Raw genomic sequence first — 22,412 nt, 5'->3', positions numbered from 1 at the left:
TAAAACAAGATGAGTTGTGTTGAATCTTTAGGTCAACAAAATACCAAGTGTTCACATAGAAAGTACTGTGCAGTTAACCCTATAATTCTCTCTCCCCGTCCCCACCCCTTGTTCTCCCAAAGTCAGAAAAGACTTTACTTAAGGAAAGGAGTCTGGCAAACTCCCCCTGGCGTACCAAATATGCCAAATACCAGTAACAATGATGGGTCTCATTCTCCTAAAGAGCCTTGAATATAATCTCAGGGCTAGGATGAAAGAGACGTTACTGGGGCCTGCTCGAGGCAATCGACGAATAACAGGATGATGAATGAATGAATGAATGAATGAATGAAAAGGAACAGGCAGGCAGGGAAGCTCCTGGTCCCTGGGTCTTCTGAAGAAGAGTTCCCAGCCCTCGGTAAATCTGAATATGAAGAATAATACATGGGCAGTAGAAAAATTTTGTTATGAATTCACAGATTAATCTGCACTAATCCAGTGAGACATCATAATATTGATTCAGGCAAAAGAACGGAAATCTAGACCTATTTCTTCACAAACCCAGATGATTTCTGGCATTTCTTAGTCTGTTTTCACACATTTGCAAGCAGTGGTTTCTTGCCAGTGTTTTGTTCCTTAATATTTTCCCAAGACAATTACTCCTGCGTTGGGCATTCTCTGTCCTACTTCATGGGAGACACAGTCCACAGCTGCTGTCAGGGTAGCACAGGCATGGGAGGCGCCCACTGGCTGTGGCAGACAGGCGGGTCTGGCCTCGGGCCGTGCTCACTCCCTGCCCGTTTCCTACACTCTCCCGGGAGTGAGGTCGGGAGTGAGGTCGTCAGAGCAGCCTCTGAAGCATGCAGTGCAGGGGCAAAGTTGCTCCTCAGGGTTCGAGTGGAAAACAAGAATGAAAGAGTTGAAATCAGTAGTTATTCAGAGCTGTTCGGTCTGTTGGTTTTGCTTTTCCAGAACCGCAAACAGGTCAAAGCGAGGGCCAGCGACGGGGAGCTGGTTTCGATCGATCCCCAGCCCTGCTTTGTCCCCTGAGCACTGAGCCAGGAGTATCCCGATCCTGGTTGAGCAAAATTGTGACTAGTAGTCCCTCAGGCAGGTTGAGAACCTCTGGAGCTTCTGCGTCCTCGTTTTGCATGGCTGTTTTCAGAAAGGTGTTTTTTGTTGTTTTTTTTTTTAATTGGACTACGCTTTTGTATTGGCTCCCCATGTGTCTTGTAACAAAATAGAGTAAGTTTGTTCTATTAGACAGTCTCTGAGGTGGGTATGTGTGTGCCCGTGCGTGTGTGATCCGTTGCAAGTGTTTTCTGTAGGTGAAGCGATAGCGCACCATTTCCTTTGTGCCTCTGGTCCTGCCCCTGTGGACTCCTAGTGTCCTACTCAGAGTTATCTGGATAAAACCTAAGGTAGCAATTGCAGACACTGCTAAATGGTTTAGACACAAAATGAATGTATCCGCAGTAGAATGAAAAGTTGTGCCTCGCCAGAGGGAATTCACGCCTGGTGTTTCGTCTAGAATGGGAGACCGTCAAACCTGCGGAGCCCGTGAAGGAGCCGGTGCCGGCAGCTCAGAGCCCACCTCCCGCCGAGAAGGAGCCGGTGGTCACCAGCCAGGCGGACGTGTACCCGCCACCTGTGGCCGTGTTGCAGGTGAGTGCTGGACATGACGGTGATGGCCAGTGTGGGCTTGTCACTCGTTTAATTTAGAAAACTTGGAGGAACGTGTCCAAATTAGGGTAATTGGAAAGGTGGCCAGTTTTTGAAAAATAAATTGTAAAGAAATGGGGTGACTTCTGTTCAGTGTCTGTTGAACAGATACTGACTGCTTTGCCTGTGGCGGTCACTGCGCCGGGCAACCAGTTTGGGGAGATCCGATTGAGTGAAACCAGCAGTCACTGCCCGGAAGGAGACGGAGAATGAGGTCCTGTGGAAGGAGGGCCTAGTGTGTAGGGAAGACCTGCTGGGTTTGTGCCATCTGAGGAATGAGTTCAAGTTGCTGCAGGCACCGGCCACGTGGCTTTCCTGGAAGAGCCTCTGGACAGGAGGGCGCAGCCCCAATAAAGGCGCCTATGGCCCCAGGGGAGACCAAAGCCTTGCGGGTGAGATAATAGCGGCTGCTATTTTGAGAATTGCCTAGTGGGTGCTGGTTAAAGCAGGGGGAGTGATTCGGTGACAAAGCCCCCTACGTGAGAGATGATGGTGACTCAGACGAAGCCGACAGCAGTGAAGGGAAAGAGAAGTCAGACGCTCAATTTTTCCTCTCCTTTTCGATTTCTCCCTCCCCAAGTAACCCAGACCCCCCAGGGCAGTCAGTGTCTCCTCAGCACATGCGCAGTGCCAGGGATTGAGCCCAAGATCGTTTACTGCCCGGGCTTGTCTTGGAACTGCTCGGCCTTTCAGGCCCCTTCCCGCTGAGGTGCCCAACGGCCCAGCGCACCAGTGCCTCTGAGCGTGTGGCCTTGCATTTGGGGAGCAGATGCTCCAACTGCAAAGGCCCCTCTCGGGCCCCTCCTCGGTGTGTCTTTATTGTCACGACTGTTGGGACATGGTTAGCTTTGCACACAGAGCAGGGGTTTTGTTCTGAGGAATTAATTGGGAAGGAGTCACCCTGGTCTAAGAATGGGGCCGGCGTGGGAAGAGTTGTTTTGGGAACAGCAGTTGAGTTTGACGCATCTTCCAGACCACGAAGTTGAGACGGTGACGAGACTGTTGGTGGGCTGTGGGCCGTGGGAGAGAGCACCGCCGTGGCACGGATATTGGTAGGCGGTCGTGCCTCCATGAGTAAGAGCTTCCCGGGGGAGGGGGGCCTGATCCCAGAGACTTGGTACAGGGGGGCAGTTTAAGATGGAGTCTGAGACCCCGTATTCAGATTGATAAGCGTTGCTTTGGAGTACCTGACTCTTGAGGGGTCACAGTCTCCATGTGAATCATCTGTTGAACGGTATCGCCTCTTTGCAGCACCCAGGTAAGTTCATTCCTAGTTATGTAAAGAAGGTTACAAGCCCAAGTCTTATTTTGAGATCCAACATGTGTATTATGAAAACTCTCACTGAAATGGGGAGATTGGGTGGAGAAACGGCCAGAGATGGCAAACCTGCAGGTCCTGTATAGTGGGCAGTTTCTCTCTACGTTCAGACCCCAGACAAGGGTGTGCAGTCTCCTCGCCGTTATACAGTCAGTAATGTCAATGCTACCCACAGGAATTGTTCTTTTTCTAAAATCTTATTGTTGAATCACCGTGAGATAGACCATTACAAACCTGTTCATGATTGGGTTTCAGTCATACAGTGTTCCAACACCCGTCCCTCCACCAGTGTACACTTCCCAGCACTAGAGTCCCCTTCCCAGCCTGCCTCTATGCCGGGCACTTTTCTTCCCTCACTCTCACTTTCTGACATTTGTATTTGTTTTTAGTTTGGGGGCCATACCTGGTGATGCTCAGGGCTGACTCTGGCTCAGGAATTTCTCTTGGCGGTGCTCAGGGAATCATAAGGGATGCCAGGGAACAAAACCAGGTTGGCCGTGTGCAAGGCAAATGCCTACCCACTGTGCCATCACTTTGGCCTCAAAGCTTGAATCTTAGTATGTTGGTGTTTACCTGCCTTGAAAAATAGGAATAACGTACGTACCTGTACTTGTCTCAAGTTCCTGTCATTGCAAATGTATAAAAGTGTGCTTTCTGTCTGCAAAGATTCCAGTTGCACCAGCTGTGCCTGCGGTCAGTCTAGTGCCACCAGCGTTTCCTGTGTCGATGCCCGTTCCTCCTCCTGGCTTCAGTCCGATTCCTCCACCTCCTTTCCTGCGAGCAAGTTTCAACCCTTCACAGCCACCTCCTGGTAAGGAATTTTCCTCTTTAAACTTGACCATATTAATGAAATTGTCCCTCTTTTTTTTTTTTAACCAGTTTTGGTGTTCTTGAGTGGAATTCTCATACCATAGTTTATGTTAGACTCTCCTGGAGGGCAGCTTCATTCAAGTGCAGATTGCAGACCTGTCACTCTCTGGCTTTGATGGGCTTGACCCGGACCAAGAGATTAGAGTTGTAACCAGCCCCCAGGGGATGCAGATTACCAAGGACCACACCCACAGAAAGGAAAGGGCGTGATCCCTGTGGTACTCTAAAGATGGTGCAAAATTCATGCTCTGTATTAAAATTCATTTATCAGAATAATATGTGTAATGCACATAGGCTGTTTTTTCTAAAAATCATTATTTTTGTTTGTACATGATACTGATAAATAAAAGTTGCTTCAGTAATTTCCAATTAAGTGCTACTGTTGGGGCCAGAGAGTACAGTAGGTAGGGCGCTTGCCTTGCGTGCAGCAGACCCAACCCAGTTCCGGCTCTGCTACCTCATCTGATCCACCAGGAGTGATCCCTGAGAACTGAGCCAGAAAGAAGTAAACCTTGAGCACTGCCAGTTGGTTGCCAAACAAAGCAGTCTCCTAAAACCCTACTGTTTACTTAATATATATTAACTATATGGCTTTAATAATTAGTTTAAGAGGTACACAAAATCAATGATAATATTTTTCAGATACGAAAATTATCTTTGAACTTTCTGAACTGTTCACTTATTTTTAGGGAAAAAGCACTATTACAGACCTTGATTTCTTAAAACCTGTTAGCAGTATTAGAAAGTGGATTCATTGTCTGAGCATGGATGTTTGCCATGTGGCGTAAAATTTAAAAATGAGATCTAATTTGAAATGTATGCATATTTTATTAAGAATTTTATATTGTAAAGATTGGGAAATTACTCATCATATTTCCTGTATTCGTGGTTTGAAATGGGATTATTTTCAAGAGTTTTTTGTAATGATTGATTTTTAAAAAACTATCCCAGTCTTAATAAAGTCATTGTGTAGAAATGGCATTTGTTGAAAAACCATGCGTTTTAATCTGTCTCTTATTTTAACTCACTTATCTAATTAATTATGAATGGTAGCCTTAAAAATGCAAGGAGGCGGGCCTGGCAGAACACGGCAGTGGCAAGGTGGCTGACCCGGGTGCAGTCCCCGCCAGCAACACAGGTCTCTCCTGAGCGCACAGCTAGGAGTAACCCATGAGCACTGCCCTGTTGGTGTGGCCCGAAATCATGCCCCACCTGCCTGCGGGGCGGGGGAGGTGCTCCCAGGGATGCCCAGAGGGCTCCAGCTGGCCAGGCCAGCGGTTCCCTGCATGTGCATGTGCAGGGCTGGAGAGGCTGCAGCCTGCAGGTCTTACGGGGGACCAGCCTAGGGTCATCTGCCTGCAAGGAGTGCTCCTCATCCCTGTCATAGTCCTCTGCTTTGGAAGCAAGTCTGGTCGGTTGGTTTTTTAATAGTTTGATCACTTGATATTTAGAAATATTTTCTCAGAAAGATGGAGGGCCTGGGGAAATGGCTCAGAAGAGCTGGAGTAAGCACCTGGCACGTTTGATGCCCTCGGCACTGTCCGTCCAGCATGCCCTCTCCAGCGCCTGGGGTGACTTGGGAGGGGCCCAGCAACTGTGAGGCATTGGTGCAGTAACACCCAGGCTAGTGAAAATAGCCCCGTCTGTGAGAGACAGGGTGATGCTCTAGTGATGCTCTAAAAAGTAATGCATCTTGTAGGTATTAACTGCATAAAATGTTACCAGGAGCTTAAAATCCAGTCTTGAGCTCCTTCGGCACTTACGGTACTAATACAGAAACAGGCTGCATGACTTTGAGTTTCAGTATAAAGTGCCTTCCCAGGCTAGGGTTTGAGAAGACTGATAAATGTGGAATATGCCCAGTATAAAGAGTTTCTCCTAGCTAGTACCTACTGATGTGATTGCTTTTTTTTTTCTGTTCTGTATTTGGGGTGTCCCTGGATGCGCATGAACCAAGAACGTAGTTTTTAAAATAGGAAATCGATCCACAGGCAGGCAGTGGTGTGATGCACTTTGTAAGGAAGAGCCTAGCGCTCCACTTAGTCATTGAGGTCTTTAAGGTGAGTGACCTTTCTCGTTTTCTTTTTTTCTTTTCTTTCCTGTAGGTTTCATGCCACCTCCAGTCCCCCCTCCCGTTGTGCCACCACCTGCTGTCCCACCAGTCGTTCCAACATGTGAGTTTCGTACTGGAATTTTCTGTTCAGGATAGTGGATAAGTTCTCGGTCTTAGGACTTCTACAAAACGTTTTATGGCCTTTTTCACTCAGATGCATCCTTTTTGTTACTGTGAGGATTATATGGTCCATATTCAATCACACTGGCTCAGTTCTCGTTTTTGTTCGTTCGTTTTTGTTGTGGTTTTTGGACCACATCTGGTGGTGCTCAGGGCTTGCTTACTCTTGGTTCTGCCTTCAGGTATCACTCCCTGTGGGGCAGAGGTCTTTAGGCAGTGACATGCCGGGCAAGTGTGCTACCCGCTGTGCTATCCTCCAGCTCTGGCCCATTCTTTGAAGTAGAATATTCATACACTTATTTCAGTTTGCATTATCTCTTAGCTGTTTCACTAGAGAGGAGTGAATGATAGGTCCTTGGTACATTTTAATGTCAGGTATTTGGGCAAATTTTCATTCTCAAGCATACTTGTTGGTCTACATTAACAGTTTTTTTTCTTCTTAGGTTTTTGGTTTACAGTACTATTAATAATGCTTTCCCACGTGATTAATTGCAACGCCACACCCATCACCAGCGTGCCATCTCCCTCTCCAAAGACCTCAACACCCCTCCTTCTCAATGCCCGCCCACGCGCCCCCCTCCCCCCAGCTCAGCTGTGTGGATCATTGTTTCCCTGTGTTCTGCCTTTGTCCCTTTTTTGCTACCTCACTGTGTATCTTTAGGTCCCACATAGGGAGATCATGGTTTACCTGTCCTGATGGACTCACTCCATATACCTTCTAATTTCATCCCTGTTGTGGCAGATGGCATGATTTTGTTCTTTCTTAGAGCTGCATAGTATTTCAGAATGCATAGATACCATAGATTCCAGATACATTCATCTGTAGTTGGGCATTTGGGTTGTTTTCATATCGTGGCTATTAAGTGCAGTAGTCAATGTAGGTGTGACTATATCCTTTCCAATGTATGTTTTTGTATTTTGAAATAGATGCCAAGAAGTGGTATTGCCGGATCATACAGGAGTTTAGTTTTTGAAGAAATCTCCATGTTGCTTTCCATAGAGGTTGAAACTGATGATATTCGCACCAGTAGTGAATGTGGGTTCCTTTCTTACCCAGACCCTGCCAACATTGGCCAGATTTTTGAAAATGTACCATTCTCACAGGTGTGAGGTGATACTGTGGATATTGTTGTTTGGATTTGCGTTTCCCAAATGTGGGAGACAGCAGTTTTTCATATGCCTGCTGGCCATCATACATCTTCTTTGTCCTGCGCTCAGGGACCACTCCTGGTGGAGCTCCAGGGACCATATGAGGTGCTGGAGATCAAACCAGGGTCACCCGGGCACAAGGCAAGCCCCCCCACCTGCTGTGGTCTCTCTGCAGCCCTAGTTCTTATGAACTAATCTTGCCCAAGGGATGGGAGAGAGGGTAGGAGGAGTGTCTGAGTCTTTGACAAGTCAGTATTTTTCTGTGTACTGTGTTAAGTGTGTTCGAGTGGCTCAGCTGCTTAATCTGGACCGTTTCCCCTCCCTGAAGCAGCTTTAGTGCAGCCGCCGCTGTCCATGACTCCGGAGACCGTGAAGGACGTTGGATTCGGCGGCCTGATTCTCCCGGGCGCTTCGGTGGCTGGCAGTCTCGCCACTCCGACTCTGCCAGCTGGGAATGTCTTTAACCCTCCAACTAAGCAAGGAGAGCCGGAAGACAAAGTACCTCATCTCCTAGACCGCCAGATCTCTGCTGGTGAGAGCGCCAGGCCCGGTAAAAAAGCGTTCTGTTCCTCGGTGACCCCTAGTCAGGTCTTCAGTCGTCTTGGTGTTGGCATTTCACTCTGAGGGCTGCACTTACGGTGTGAAGTGTGGGCCTGGGGGCTTAGGCACCACTAGTAGTTCTTGGCTTTTGTGCGACTGAGACCCAGACCACATACTGGAGATCACTCGTCCATCCTGAGTGTGCCAGGAATCGAGGCCAGGCGCACCACATTCCAGGCATGCTCTCCAGCTCAGCCCCGCGTATGTCGTGTTTAATGAGACTTCACTTTGTGCGGGCTGGAGTGATGGTGCAGCAGGTCGGGCGCTTGAGTCTGTTCCTGCCACCTCCTGCGGTTCCCGCAGTCCCACCGGGAGCCAGGATTGGACCCTAAGCAGAGTTGGCTGTGGCCCAAAACAAACCCAAAAAGGACATCACTCTGTCCTCAAGGGGTTTTGTTTGTCTGTTTAATATTTTAAAATATGATTTTGCATTCTGAAGAGGGTAGTCTGGATTTTGGCACCTTTCATTAAGACTTTTAGACAATTCTTTGGGGGGGCTAGTCTATATTAGGAGCGATAGTACAGTGGGTAGGGCATTTGTCTTGCACGCAGCCAACCCGGGTTCGAGCACTGCCAGGAGCGATTCCTGAGTGCAGAGCGAGAAGTGACTGGCATGAGTTACTTCTGAGCATGAGCATTGCCAGGTGTGACCCAAAAAGGCCCCCCCCCAAAAAAAAAAAAGAAACCATTCTGCTTCGGTCAAATTATAGCTACTGAATTATCATCCAAACCATATTGCATAAGATATATGTACTTCCAGAATGTTAAATGCTGAACATATATTAGGTATAGATTTCTATCTACTATTTCTAAATCTGGATGATAGGTGTTTGAAAGCAAAGCAAATAATTTTCTTATGCCGTTGCTAGTACTTTAAGATTTATAGGGACCAGAATCCGTGGCTGACCTGGGTTTAATCCCTGGCACCCCACGTGGTCCCCTGCACCCACCAGGACTGATTGCTGAGCACAGAGCTAGAGTAAGCCCTGGGTGTTCAAAACCCAAAGGAAAAATTAAAAATAACCATTTAAGCTTTATAAAGACTTTTGTTAAAGTAGGATAATCAGGGCTGGAGTGATAGCACAGCGGGTAGGTAGGGCGTTTGCCTTGCACGCAGCCAACCCAGGTTTGATTCCCAGCATCCCATATGGTCCCCTGAGCACCGCCAGGAGTAATTCCTGAGTGCAAAGCCAGGAGTAACCCCTGAATATCGCTGGGTGTGACCCAAAAAGCAAAAAATAAAGTAGGATGATAAAGCATGAGTAAAATTTAGTGCACAGATCAAGATTTTCTTTAGGTAACAGACCTTCCTAAGATTTAATATTTAAATTTTACCTTGCATGTTCCTAATAATTTTGGGTTTGATGTTTATGTAATATCTCATGTACCTTGGTGGGCGGGTCCTGATTGAACAAACGACAAGCTTTCAGATTCAGCATTAATAGGTAGAAGTGTGATATCGTTTAACACCAGAATGATTTTTGTGTGTGTGTTATTTTTTTGTTTGTTTTCCATTTCAGTGATTCCAAATGATATTTCAAGTAGCTCTGCGATTTTAGGAGGACAGCCACCAAATGTGACGAGCAATTCTGGAATTCTGGGCGTCCAAAGACCAACTATATCAAGTAATTCTGAGATTCTGGGAGTCCGTCCAGCTAATGTTTCCAGCAGCTCTGCGATGATGGGAGCCCAGCCCCCAAATATTCTCAGCAACTCTGGGATGTTGGGACTACAGCCGCCAAATGTGTCGAATAGTTCTGGACTCATGGGTGTGCTACCCCCTCATATCCCTAACAACCCTGGGCTAATAGGAGGACAGCCACCGAATGTTCCAAATGCTTCTGGACTAATGGGAACACAGCCACCAGCTGGACCTCAGAACTTACCCCCATTAAACATCCCTGGTCAAAGGATGCCCGCAATGCCAATTTTAGACATTCGCCCAGGACTGATCCCCCAGACGCCTGGACCAAGATTTCCTTTAATCCAGCCTGGAATTCCAGCCCAAAGAGGAATCCCTCCTCCGTCGGTACTTGACTCAGCTCTTCATCCACCACCCCGAGGTCCTTTTCCTCCAGGAGATATGTTTAGTCCGCCAGAGAGACCTTTCCTGGTTCCCGGAAGACAGAGTATAGACAGTGTTCCTAATCCAGATAAAAGGATACCGGTCGGGAATGAAAACATTCAGCAGGAAGGAGACCGAGATTACCGGTTTCCTCCCATGGAGCCCAGAGAGAGCATCCGCCCTCCCCCGCTCGACGTCAGGGATGTGGTGGGACGGCCGGTGGATCCGAGAGAAGGCCCCGGCAGGCCTGCGTTAGACGGGAGGGAGCATTTCGGAAGGCCTGTCGACCTGAGAGAGAATCTTGTGAGACCTGGTCTAGACCACTTGGGGCGAAGAGACCACTTTGGCTTTAATCCGGAGAAACCGTGGGGGCACCGAGATTTCGACGAGAGGGAGCACCGGGTCCTCTCTGTCTTCGGGGGCCCCAAAGGCCTGCATGAGGAAAGAGGGCGCTTTCGGCCTGGCGCCTACCGCTTTGATCCGAGAAGTGGTCCTTGGAACAGAGGCTTTGGACAAGAAGTTCACAGAGATTTTGATGACCGCAGAAGACCGTGGGAGAGGCAGAGGGATAGAGATGACAGAGATTTTGATTTCTGCAGAGAAATCAATGGAAACCGCCTTGGACGCGATCGAATCCCAAACGCCTGGGCCCCCCCTCCTCATTCTCGGGTGTTTGAGTTTTTCGAAGGGGCCACTTCTCAGCGGAAAGGTGACAGTGTGCCCCAGGTCAACGGGGAGAATCCGGAGAGACACGCTCCGCCCCCGCCTCTACCTGTGCAGAGCGATCCCGAACTGTACGAGAAGATGGCACCGGCGAGTGACAGTAGCAAGGAGAAGAGTGACACAGTTGCTGATAGAGAGAGTGACCCAGTGGTAGAAAGCACAGAAACTGAGGGGACATAACCATCGCTCAGTAGGTAAAAGATACCTTTTGTAAAGTTGTCATCTCTCTGTACTAGATTAATGGCCGACCGGACCATAGTCGTTCACTTGTGTCTGCCAGAATTAAGTTAATCTCATGTTCATGTCCACCTTCCTCTTAAAATAATTGTACAACTGACTTGTATAGATGCTGTTCTTAATATGAACATGGTAGGTAAACATTCTTCCTTTTTTTTTTTTTAATTTTTCTGATAAAATATAAGTGTTGCCCCCAGATTCTTTTAACTTCAAGGAAATGAATAACAGCTTGTCGGAGACTTCCTATGGAAGAAAGAATTTTTTTAGCTACTACCATTAGGTTGGATATGGTCATAGAGATATTTCGAAATAGCGGGAGGTGATCTGACTTATCCATATCTTTAGGCTGCTGCAGGATTTTAAGGTAATAGACAAAGCTGTGACATTTTATTCAAAGACTGGCTCTAGGTATTGGAGGAGCACAATACAGAGATTTTCAAAAGTGATTTTGTAAAATCTACACTATGGTCTCTGTTTCTCCAAAGTAAGTGTTTGTGATTTGTTCCTCATGCTGCAGTGAGTATATAAGAAAAAAAAAAAGAAAACAACAACATAAATATTAAAGTCCGTTTCAATGTTGGGTGAATTTTGTTTTTAGATGCCAATAAAAACTTACTTGTTTGATAACAGTGTTCTAGGAATTGTATTTTTTTGACCTACAGTTCTTAAAGCCCTGGATCATTAGCAGCATGTGCTTAGTCATTGCAGACATTTTTCTGTCACTCTTAACAACAGCAGTGAAGAACCTTGCAGTGGAAAAAGCATGTTTTTTGATCCGAAAAGTCATGCTGTCTCATAGTATGTGTGTGATACCCGTGTATATTACTGTATAAGTCATGGGGAGTCGTGTGCCTCTCCGTCTATCTCCCAGTATATGCAAAGGAAAGTAGAAAATCCTAAGTGAAAAATCAGATCCCTTTGGCTACTTTTTACAGCTTATATGACGGTTAAATAAGAAATAGAATAAAGAAATCCCATGGCAGGTGGACGGTTCTTTTTAATAGAGTTACGCATGAGTCAGAGTTAGCATGGAGCCAGATTTCTTGTAAATGTTTGCAAATGCTTTGTTCCACGCGCTCATTTGCTGTGCTGCGTAGCTAGAGCTAGTACTTACTAGCCCTGGTCTGAAGTGAATTCCATGTTGCCCAGAATGCACACCAGTGTTGGCGGATTTAAGAACGTTCACTGGTGTACCAGGAACAAATTGTCCGTCCATGTTCCATAGACTCTCGAGTATCACAGTTCCGATTAGCGTCCAAGATAACTGGATAGCAGACAGTTTGGGGGAGTAGTTTACTGGGGTTAATTTTTTGAGAAATTTTTTTGGGCTTTTACCTTTCATTGATTGTTTCTCCTTTGGGCTTTACACACACACACACACAACAACAACAGCAGCAACATTTGTGTTTTTTTAGCTTCTAATGAAGGTTTGAGTTTGGTTCTTTGAAGAGGCTTTTTGTTTCCTTTATTTCTAACCCAGTGATTTGCTCCATTTATCTAAAATTCTTCAACTGTGCATGTCAAACCTCCAAAAGTGATAGAGCATTTCAGAGATTTAAAAGTGAATGTTTTTCACTTACCTTTAGGGATAGAACAGTTTTGTCATACTTTAAAAGAATTGTTTGATTTTAAAAAGTATTTTTTATAAGTTATACTTTTCTTCGATGTAAGGTCCCATTGATTTCAAGAAACACTATTCAGAAATTTTAAGATGCTCTTTATGACTTGGCAATACTGACAATACTTTTTAATACCCATCTCTAGTCCAAAAATGGCAAGATGTAACAAGTAGCTTATAAGAAAAGGAAAATGATACCTGTTATTAGAGTATATATAGGTCCCCTTATTAAATGGTTGAGAGAACTTTTTCTTCATTGTATTTTTGATGGCACAGTTTTTAATAAGATCATTTTAATATTCAATTAAAAGTAAGTTTTATATACCTTTTATGTGCCTTCCTCATCATTACTTTATTGGCTGCTATGACATAAAATGTTGTTAAAAGCTTTTTAAGTCTCTCAAGGAAAGAAGATGTCCCTTTAGTAGCACCGTGTAGCACTGTCCTCCCATTGTTCATCAATTTGCTTGAGCGGACACCAGTAATGTCTCCATCATGAGACTTGTTGTTACAGTCTTTGGCATTTTGAATACGCCACAGGGAGCTTACCAGGCTCTGCCCTGCGGGCAGAAAACTCTCGGTCCCTTTAGTATTTTAAATAATATGGATAAGGAGAGCAAATCTATTCACTTTTAAGAAACGCAAAATAAAAATACTATGAATTCAGGTAATCAAGTTCAGTGGTGTAATAGAGTTTACAAATGTGTCCTTAATTGATGGTACTATGAATTTATATAAAACATCTTTAATAACTGTAACTGCCATGTCTGAAGTGAAAAAAAAATCAGGCCACCATATTTTTTAACTGGGGGTTTAATTTTCTATTGGGAGATTTTTGAAACAAGATACCCAAGTAAACTTCTGGAACCAAAATAATCACCCAGGTGGTTTTCTTTTGTGCTGTGTGCTTTAAATAGGAACGTGTCTGTGGACAGCACTTTGAAATATTGCTCTGTCGGTGAGGGCTTCTAGCAGTCACTTGGGGCTGGGGGACAGTGATGTCACCCAAGACTACAGTTCCAAAAGAAGTCAGCTTCCGTGGGCTGAACAGCATCTACACACAAATACCCCACCCCCCTGCGATGTACCACTTCAGATCAAAATTTAAATATTGCACACTCTCGGGTTTTTCATCTTTTAATTTATGTATTATTTATTTCTGGGCCATACCCAGTGATGCTCAGGGCTTACTTGTGGCTCTGTGCTCAGGGATCACTGCTGGTGGTGCTTGGTGAACCATCTGAGGTGCTAGGGATTGAGCCCAGGTCGGCCGCTTGCAAGACAAGCACCCTATCTGCTGTACTATTACTTCGCACCCTTTCTGATTTTTGTTTTGTTTGGGGGCCACACCTAGCAGTGCTCAGGGCCTACTCCTGGCTCCGCACTCAGGAATCACTCAGGGGCCAGATGGGGTGCTGGCGATTGACCCAGGTTCGCCATATGCAAAAGCAAGTGCTCTACCCAGTGTACTATCTCTCTGGCCCCTAAATTTTTAAAATTAAAATACTGTAGTGGTACAAAATTACTTTCAGTGTTTCAGTAAAGTGTGTATTTAGTTGTCGGGATATTTAAAAAAATTGAGAAGTTGGTTAAACTCAAACTCAAAGTGATTCAGTAGCCAAAAAAGGAAGCACTTCAGTAGGAAGTACTTGAATCTCAAATATGTTGAAATTTTGTTTGGGTTCCTCAAAGAAAAGTGTACTTGTTGTCATGTAGTAAAATGCCTTGACTGTTGGATCCCTTTGTTCCCTTTGGGAACGAAATGACGAGTATTGAATTTTGACCAGTGATTTGCTAACCAGTGACTGATTTTCTCTTGAACTTTGCTGCGTTTCTTCCCCTTTTCCTTAGTCTGGTCTCTTCTGGGTGCCAGTTTCTCCTCTGAGCACGCTCTGCCCTCTTTTGTTCAGGCTCCAAATACACCAGGTAGCTAGAGAAATCCGGAAGTGCAGTGGTCTCCCCGGGCCCTACTCTGAGGAATGGCCTCGCACAGAGCCCAGTAGCTGGCGCCAAACCAAGGGGTTGCACTGCTGGGCCCGCGCTCATCCGCCCGCCCGCAGCTGTGGTGGTTTGTCTGGTTTTGTTTTTCTTTCTCATCACAGTACCACAGCTCTCGCCATCCCTTTCAGGCAAGCCCTGTGTCTCGGGAAAGCAGTTTTGCTCCTTGTCCTGGTGATTTCTCGGGTCACTGTCATTCCAGTCATTGACTAGCCCGAGGCTCTGCATTTTCTGTCCTGTAGAGGAGCCCTTGACTAAGCAGGAAGGAGCAAGACAAAGAATGATGACCCCCAGAAAAAGACCTTTCAGAGAGAACAGATTCTGTTCCCTTTGGGGTTTCAAAACAAGCCTTAACAGTGTGTGTGTGTGTGTGTGTGTGTGTGTGTGTGTGTGTGTGTGTGTTTTCACACCTGGCAATGCTCATGGGTTATTCCTGGTGCTACACTCAGGAGTCACTCCTGGTGGTGCTCAGGGGACCATATATGGGATACCAGGGATTGAACCTGGGTTGTCTGCAAGGCCAGTGCCCTACCCACTATTCTATTGCTCTGGCTCTGACCATTCCTGCCCTTGGGGGGAGGAGGGAGAGAAGGAAGTTTAATTGAACAAAACTTGAGAGAAAGAGGAAATGTGGTAAAGAACACTGGCTTCTGCAGAGTGCAAATAAACTAGCAAAGAAAGAAAGAAGGGAGCAAGATGTGTCTTAGAGAACAGGAAGCTGGGGGGGAAGGAGCCCCTGTCCTCTGAAGTGTTTCCCCAGCCCTGGAGGCCTGTTTCCCACACGTTCCTTGCACTGAGCATCCTTATGTACTAGCTAATCTGCAGGGTTATGCTTTTCAGGTTTGGGTGGGTTTTTTTGTTTTTTGTTTTTTTTCTCCCAGTGCCAGGCAGATAACTCTATCTCTGATTTACATCTGATTTACATCCCTATTACTGATCCTGTGGACGAATATCCAGTGCAGGTGTATTACGCTTATTTATTGTCTGTGTAGTATGGTCCTGGTGACAATCCCGTGAGGAGGTGATTATTTTAATGCCCGTCTCACGAAAGAGAAATCTAAAACATAGATTTCAGTAGATTGCCAGAATCTTACCATTTAGCAATGTTTGGATGGAAATTGAGACCCGGCTGCTGGATTCAGAAATCAGCGGGTCATGCCAGCTAACCAAGGCCCAGCCCTGTCCGAGGCTGAGGAGGACGAGTTCCTCAACTTCTCTCCTGAAGTGCTGCGCACTTGAGCAAGGCCGGCAGGCCAGTGGGCAGGGGTGTGACTGAGCTGACATTTTCATTGTCCCTGGTGCATGTGGGACTGGCGGAATTTTCTGGCTAACCCAGCACTTCACATATCACAGTCTTAGGTGGGATTTGGGGAATTTATTGGATTTTTTTAAGATATTATACTGTGGTATAAGTTCTTAGTGATTCACTTATGATTTAGGATTGAGTTGCATTGGTTTTTAAAGATTTTTTTTTTAATTTTATAAAGTTGTTCACAATAGTTTCTTACGTTCAGTATTTCAACACCAATCCCACCACCATTACACTTTCCCACCACATTTACACCTTCCCGCCACCCAAGGCTTGCCCCAGAGGTAGATGCTATATAATTTATTTTGTATTGCTTATTACGGATAATCGACTAATGATCAAACAAGTTTTCCTTAAAGGAAAGTGTGTGAAAATTGTTGTATCACATAAGGGGTGTGTTTTTTGGGTTTTTTGAAAGCATCTTTTCTCACAACTTTTACCTCTAAAATGCTGTCATAGACTTCAAACTGGTGATTGTTGCAAGTCTTTATTCTAGGTCTGGCCTCCCTTTTGTACATCAAGTATAATCAAACAGTACTTCATCTTCTTGACTATGAAATTCCCATTGTAGGGATGGCTTGAATAAGTGAATTTGTCAGTTATTTTCACACGTAGTAAACATTTATTGTTATTGTTTATTTTCCAATGGATTCCAGTTTGCTGGCATTCGTGTTTGGTATCAGTGGATAATCTGCAGTTATTTCACTTTATTGGCACGGGGACCCTCATTCAAGGCTCACCTTTGGGTCTTTCATTTGAGCCACCCACGTCGGTTCTTGTATGTTAGCCCACAGCGTCCTTTTGTGCAGGTTGTTAATCATCTTTCCTCCATTCTGGGACCACGTCCCTGCGTAAACCACACTTCAGGGGACACACCGTATCTGTGAGTTATGCTTGCCACTATCTTGCCCACAGTCGTCATTATTTTGCGTATGTTACTATCCTTACATGAAATAAAGAGTTTTTGCATTTGAACAGTTTTTAAAAAGCATGAGTCTTGTATTTATTATTGCCATTTTGTTGTTGTTGTTGTTGTTCTTTGTGTTTTAAGGCCACAGCCAGCCATGCTCAGGGCTTCCTCCTGGTTCTGAACCCAGGGATCGCTCTTGACCATGCTCAGGGGACCAGTGTGGTGCCTGGGATTGAACCCTGCGTGCAAGGCAAGCACCTTCCCCACTGTGCTCCTTCCTCTAGGCTGTGTCTCGGGCTTGTTACTGACCCCAGGTCACGTTTATATGTTTATGTTCATAGGAACGGCAATAAAACCAGAAGACCTGTACTCAATAAGATGATTTTTGAAACCATGAAGGATGGTTGCTTTAAGAGTTTTTCTTTAGGGGTGGGGATGTATGTGGCTTGGGTTTTGAAAACATCACCGTGTCATAGCCACAGTGGAGAACTTAAACCAAGAGGAGGACTTCGTGATTGTTTCGTGTGTTTGTGGGGGTTAAAGCCAGGGCCTCACACATACAAGGTGGGCGCTTCTACCCTGAGCCACATCCACAGCTCTGGGAAGGATTTTGAGATTTCTTAGTAGCAAAACCATCAGGATTTCATCTAGGACAGTGTGCTTTAAAACAAAAACAATGTTTTTGATTCGGCCCTCCATTTTTAAAATTTGAACTCTTTTTCTGATTGTTAACCCCAGATAGTCTGTGAATGATCCCAAATTGAAATGCATTCACATGACTGGGAGAGAAGGAGCTGGGCATGGAGAGACTTAACTTTGGGGTGACGGTAGCAGCTCAGGAACTTGGATCACAGTGCTTGGGACCGTATGCAGTGCCTGGGCTCAGAGGGGGGCCGGCTGTGGAGCGGACTGGCAAAGCACCTTGACGCGCTCCCTCTCTAGCTGAGACTTGGAGGTGGGCCCTGCCGCCCTCCCTTGTGCAGCCTTGGGGTGGCAAGTTACCATCTGGGCACAGGTTCTGCTACATCGGTGTTTGGAACGATAATTTATGGACTGTATTGGAGGTTTAAGAACAGCAGGAAGTGGGTGCCTTAGCACAACAGGGATTCATTGCTGATTCCCGGGCCTTAGAAGCACGAACTCAGGGGGAGGGCATTATTATTAGGACCCCGTTATCTCTGACTATCCGGTAGGCCCCATCCTGGCCTCTTTCACACGTGGGGCAGTTCTTAGCCCTCCTTGTGTCCTTGACTTGGCCTCCCTCTGTCTTGCATCACCTTGACATCTTCCTCCGGCACCTCTGTCTTAACTCTCCCTGGAGCCTACTTCCAAAAAAAGCCACGTTTCCTTAGTTCACAACACAATAGAGTTGTGAAAGAACATGTAACAACCTGTGATGATGATGATGATGATGGTGATGATGTGCTTTTTTTGGGTCACACCCAGCGATGCTCAGGGGTAATTCCTGGCTCTGCACTCAGGAATTAGTCCTGGTGGCGCTGGGGGACCGTATGGGATGCTGGGAATAGAATCGTGCAAGGCAAACGCCCTACCCGCTGTGCTGTCGCTCTGGCCCCAACCGCCTGTGATTCAATTCTCTGGCTCTGAAACATCAGTCCCGTGTTAATGATGAGCATCTTGCTGTCATTTCCATTTTTAACTCCTTGACACAGTTGTTGCAAACCATTGAATAAGATAGCCAGCACTGCCCAGCTATTCGGGGTCATTGGGGATGCACTTTGGGGCCACTCCTGGCAGTGCTCAGGGGACCGTGTGCTGTGTCTGGGAGATCTGAACAAAGTCTGCGTCACCCCTGCTCTCTCTCCTGGTTCTCCCATGTTCCCCCATGGTATTACCATAGCAAAGAAACATGAACTCCTCTTGCATTGAATTCATGCCGATTTTTAACAATGTGGATTTTCTAAAACCTATTATTCAGTGCAGCTACCATCCAGATGTCTACCATGTAGACAGGGGGAGGGATGGGACAGGGGTGAAGGTGCTTACCCTGTAGCATGGTCAGGAATCATTCAAGAGCATAGCTGGTCACCTTGGATTTGGTGCAGGCAACATGTACGGTACCCCTTCCCATGTAAGTTGCTACTTGTGGCCTCTGTAAGACGTATTGGGGCAGTGGTGCCACCACCCTGCGTGCAGAAACCCAAGCTCAGTCTCTGAGCACAGGGCACTGAGCATTGCGGGCGTGGGATCCCCCCTGTCAAAAAATTAGTATTTACCTTTTTTGTTTTGTCTATTAAAATTCTCTCCTCCGAGGCCCGAGTTACACAGGTTAAGACATTTGGCCTTGTGTGAAGATAACTCCAGTTTAATCTCCAGCCCCATATACAGTCCCCTAGCATCACATACGGTCCCCTAAGCTTTATCATGAGTGAGTCTTGAGCTCAGTTGAGTGTGGACTCCAAGCCCCCCAAAATTAAATTTAAAAAAAAATTCTAAGCAGTTATAACTTGTGATTAGAGAGGTTTGTTAGAAATAGGTGTATTTTAAGTATCATACTTTTCTTTTCGTAGGAGTAGCCAGAAAAATATTTGATCAAGTAGAGAGCTTTGGCCCCCGACTGAAATGTAAGTTACATACAGATCTTTACTGGTAACTAGGTGTTTTAACAAGGAGCACAGTCCCAGAGCACTCCTGCCCTCCACTCTTCCGCCGGGACTCTAGGCTAGCAGGGTGGGCCGGAAGGACCGGTGGATGGGGATTCGGGCCAGCACTCGGGGTGGGCAGTAAGGACCGGTGGATGTGGACTCGGGCCTGCACTCGGGGTGGGTGGGCCGTGAGGACCGGTGGATGGGGACTCGGGCCTGCAAGTCAAGGTTACTGCTTCATTGCAACCTAGTGAATGTGACCCCCGAGTCCGGGGTGGGAGCACGGGTTCCGGGCCTCTTTGTAAGTCTCCTGACGCTATTCAGCCTCCGCGTCCCCTTTTGTAGCTCCACTGACACGGTGGTCCCGAGCACCAACCTGTCCGCACAGCTTGGCGGGCACCCTGGGCTCCTGGCCAGCGACTTGCCTGCTCAGGTTCTGAGTTCAGTTGGAGCAATTAGAACATTTCCTATCGTTACCTAACAGGTTTAAATAGTAATTAATCAGTGGTTCAAAATCTTACTGATTTTATTATCCAAAGACATAGAAGAACTCAAGATTTAAGTGTAGACTCCCCCCCCCCCCCCCATGGAACTCCAGAAAAGATGAATTCATTTGTAATGAAAAAAAAAATAGGTAGTTTTACCACAAATATATATTGTTAATCACGGAAATAAACTGCTTTTTAAAGATGTGTCTGACTCAGTCCATTGTATGTGAAACCACATTCATAAAAACTTTTTTTTTTTGTAAAATTTTTTTAGACTCAGAATTTGGAAAGTGTTTGCTCTCAAAGTAAGTCTCAGAATTTGAGTGTTCAGAAGAATTACCTCAGTGGAGAAACGTTTGGTTGCTGGGCATGAAATCTAGACACCCAGGCCAAAGAAGAGAGGAAGGACTCCCGGTGCCTTGGCAATTCTTAAAGCCTCTAGTCGCCGTGAGAGTTTAGTCATCGCTGGGCTGAGACAAGGCAGAACAGTTGTTGCCCTGATACAGAAAATAAATTTGGAATGGGCAAACCCATAAACTGTGACAACTCTTGATATTAGTTGCCATGGTGGATGTTTTTAAATCTGTTGGACCAAAAGCTGTGGAGGGACTTTACAAATGGAAACATCTAATTGTCCCTCCAAGGTCACAATTCACAGCCTTTGTTTTCCTCTTAGCATGACGTGTATGCTCGACTCAGCAAATAAAATCAGTAATTCATGCTTCAAACAAAAATTGTGGAGGCCACAAGTTGCAGTACTTGGGGGGCCACAAAGACTATCCTGGCCCTGCCCATAGGGCCACGCCAAGGAGGAAGTCTAGGACCTTTTAATACACAGTGGATTCCAGTAACCAAGCCCCGTCTCTGGCCCTGGCCCACATTAGTTTTGAGGCTTTGGGGTTACACCTGACTATGCTCAGGGTTTACTCCTGGCCCTGCTTTCAGGATCACTCCTAGTGGGATTTGGGGGACCATTTGAGGTGCTGGGGATTGAGCCCGGTCATGTGTATACAAGGCTGGTGCCCTAGCCACTGCATTGCCTCTGTCCCCTTTGGCCAAAAGCAATTCCATATAACAGATAGTCAAAGTAGGAGCTGGGGTGAAGGAAAGACTGATCAAGGGTTATTTTTGAATCATCAGTACAGTTTTTTAACTGCCAAACAGGACCATTCAGTCTTAACACTAATGCTATGGTTCATTTTGTGTGTGTGTGTGTGTGTGTGTGTGTGTGTGTGTGTGTGTGTGTATGTGTGTATGTGTGTCTTGGGGGAAGGTCTTCCCAGGGGACTAGGGTGAAGGCATGTGGTACTGGGAACCAAACCCAGGACCTCACATGTGCAAGCTCTTCCCCGCCTCAGTCCCTCCAGTGGATTCAAGGCTTCCACTCTGACACACACCCCCCACCCACACCCCCACACACATACACACAGGCATATGCTGGGAGGCACTTCCTAAGCATGGTTAGGCATGGCACCAAAACAAAGTATCAAAACGGTATGAAACAAATGACGAACCCAGGTCGGCACCTGGCTTTGGATCTGAACCCAAGAATAAAAACTCTTGGACTCTGCTTGTGTGCCCTGCTGTGATGAGCACGTACCAGCTGATCCTCCGTCTTCCACAGTTCTTGGGGCGTGGCCCATGAATTCTTTTATTTTTATTTATTTTTTTATAATGTAGGAGCACTGCTGTTTATTCAGCCATTGATTAAGCTGATAGAATGGCCCAAGAATTCTTGCAGCTATGGCCATTCGCCTTCGATTTCAAATCTGTTCTGGACCCTGATCCTGGCGCATTTGACCATTTGTGATGGTCCCTCTCTTAAAGAGCAGTCCAGCATTTTTCTGGATTTGTGGGACAGTTTGGTTTGTTGTTTTTTTCTCTCACGGTGGCAGCCCTTGGTGTCCTTTGCCTTTGAGTAATGCCCCGGAACGTGATTCTGTCATCCCACTCACCGTGAGATGCACAGGTCTCACTTTGCGTGATGTAATCAAACCAAGCGTTCTGTTCCTGAATTGTTTTCAGTATTTTAAGATAGATACACGTGGAGGGTGGTGGGGAGGGAGAGAGAAATTTTTAGTTCAGGTTTAATTTGGTTTGGGTTTTGGGCCACACTGGTGATGCTCAGAGCTATTCTTTGCTCTGTGCTCAGGAATCCTGAGCAGATCGGGGGATATACAGGGTTCTGGGGATAAAACCTGGAGCGACAGCATAGCGGTAGGGCGTTTGCCTTGCACATGGCCGACTTGGCCAACCCGGGTTCAATTCTTCCATCCCTCTCGGAGAGCCCAGCAAGTTACCGAGAGTATCTCCTCCACACAGCAAAACCTGGCAAACTCCCCGCGACGTATTCGATACGCCAAACACAGTAACAACAAGTCTCACAATGGAGACGTTACTGGGCCCGCTTGAGCAACTCGATGAACAACGGCAGGACAGTGCTGCAGTGGGGATAAAACCCAGGTTATTCATGTGCAAGATGAGAGTCCTACCCACTGTGCTATCTCTTCAGCCCCCTAGCTCGATTTTATGCTGGTCATCGTGTCTAATTATATTGTGACATTTTTAGCAGTTTTGGTAAGCAATC

General features: G+C 46.2%; 1 protein-coding gene across 8 annotated transcripts in view; it reads left to right on the top strand.

The window, feature by feature from the left end:
- The window catches only part of SCAF8 (SR-related CTD associated factor 8), a 183,206-nt gene that overhangs the window by 84,930 nt on the left and 75,864 nt on the right, over positions 1-22,412 (top strand). For 3 of the 8 annotated variants that reach the window (XM_056126383.1, XM_056126381.1, XM_056126376.1), the window contains 5 exons: positions 1,511-1,644; positions 3,686-3,830; positions 5,995-6,063; positions 7,600-7,821; positions 9,392-11,523. In XM_056126383.1, the coding sequence (XP_055982358.1) occupies positions 1,511-1,644; positions 3,686-3,830; positions 5,995-6,063; positions 7,600-7,821; positions 9,392-10,839 (2,018 nt within the window). In that variant the 3' untranslated portion in view covers positions 10,840-11,523. Of the gene's footprint in view, positions 1-1,510; positions 1,645-3,685; positions 3,831-5,994; positions 6,064-7,599; positions 7,822-9,391; positions 11,524-22,412 lie in introns of those variants that run through there. The other 5 variants (XM_056126377.1, XM_056126378.1, XM_056126379.1 and 2 more) reach the window with 4 other exon arrangements.

This window comes from Sorex fumeus, unplaced genomic scaffold (genome assembly GCF_029834395.1).
Source record: "Sorex fumeus unplaced genomic scaffold, SorFum_2.1 ptg000061l, whole genome shotgun sequence".
Lineage (NCBI taxonomy): Eukaryota > Metazoa > Chordata > Mammalia > Eulipotyphla > Soricidae > Sorex > Sorex fumeus.
This window is presented reverse-complemented; position numbering and strand designations above follow the sequence as displayed.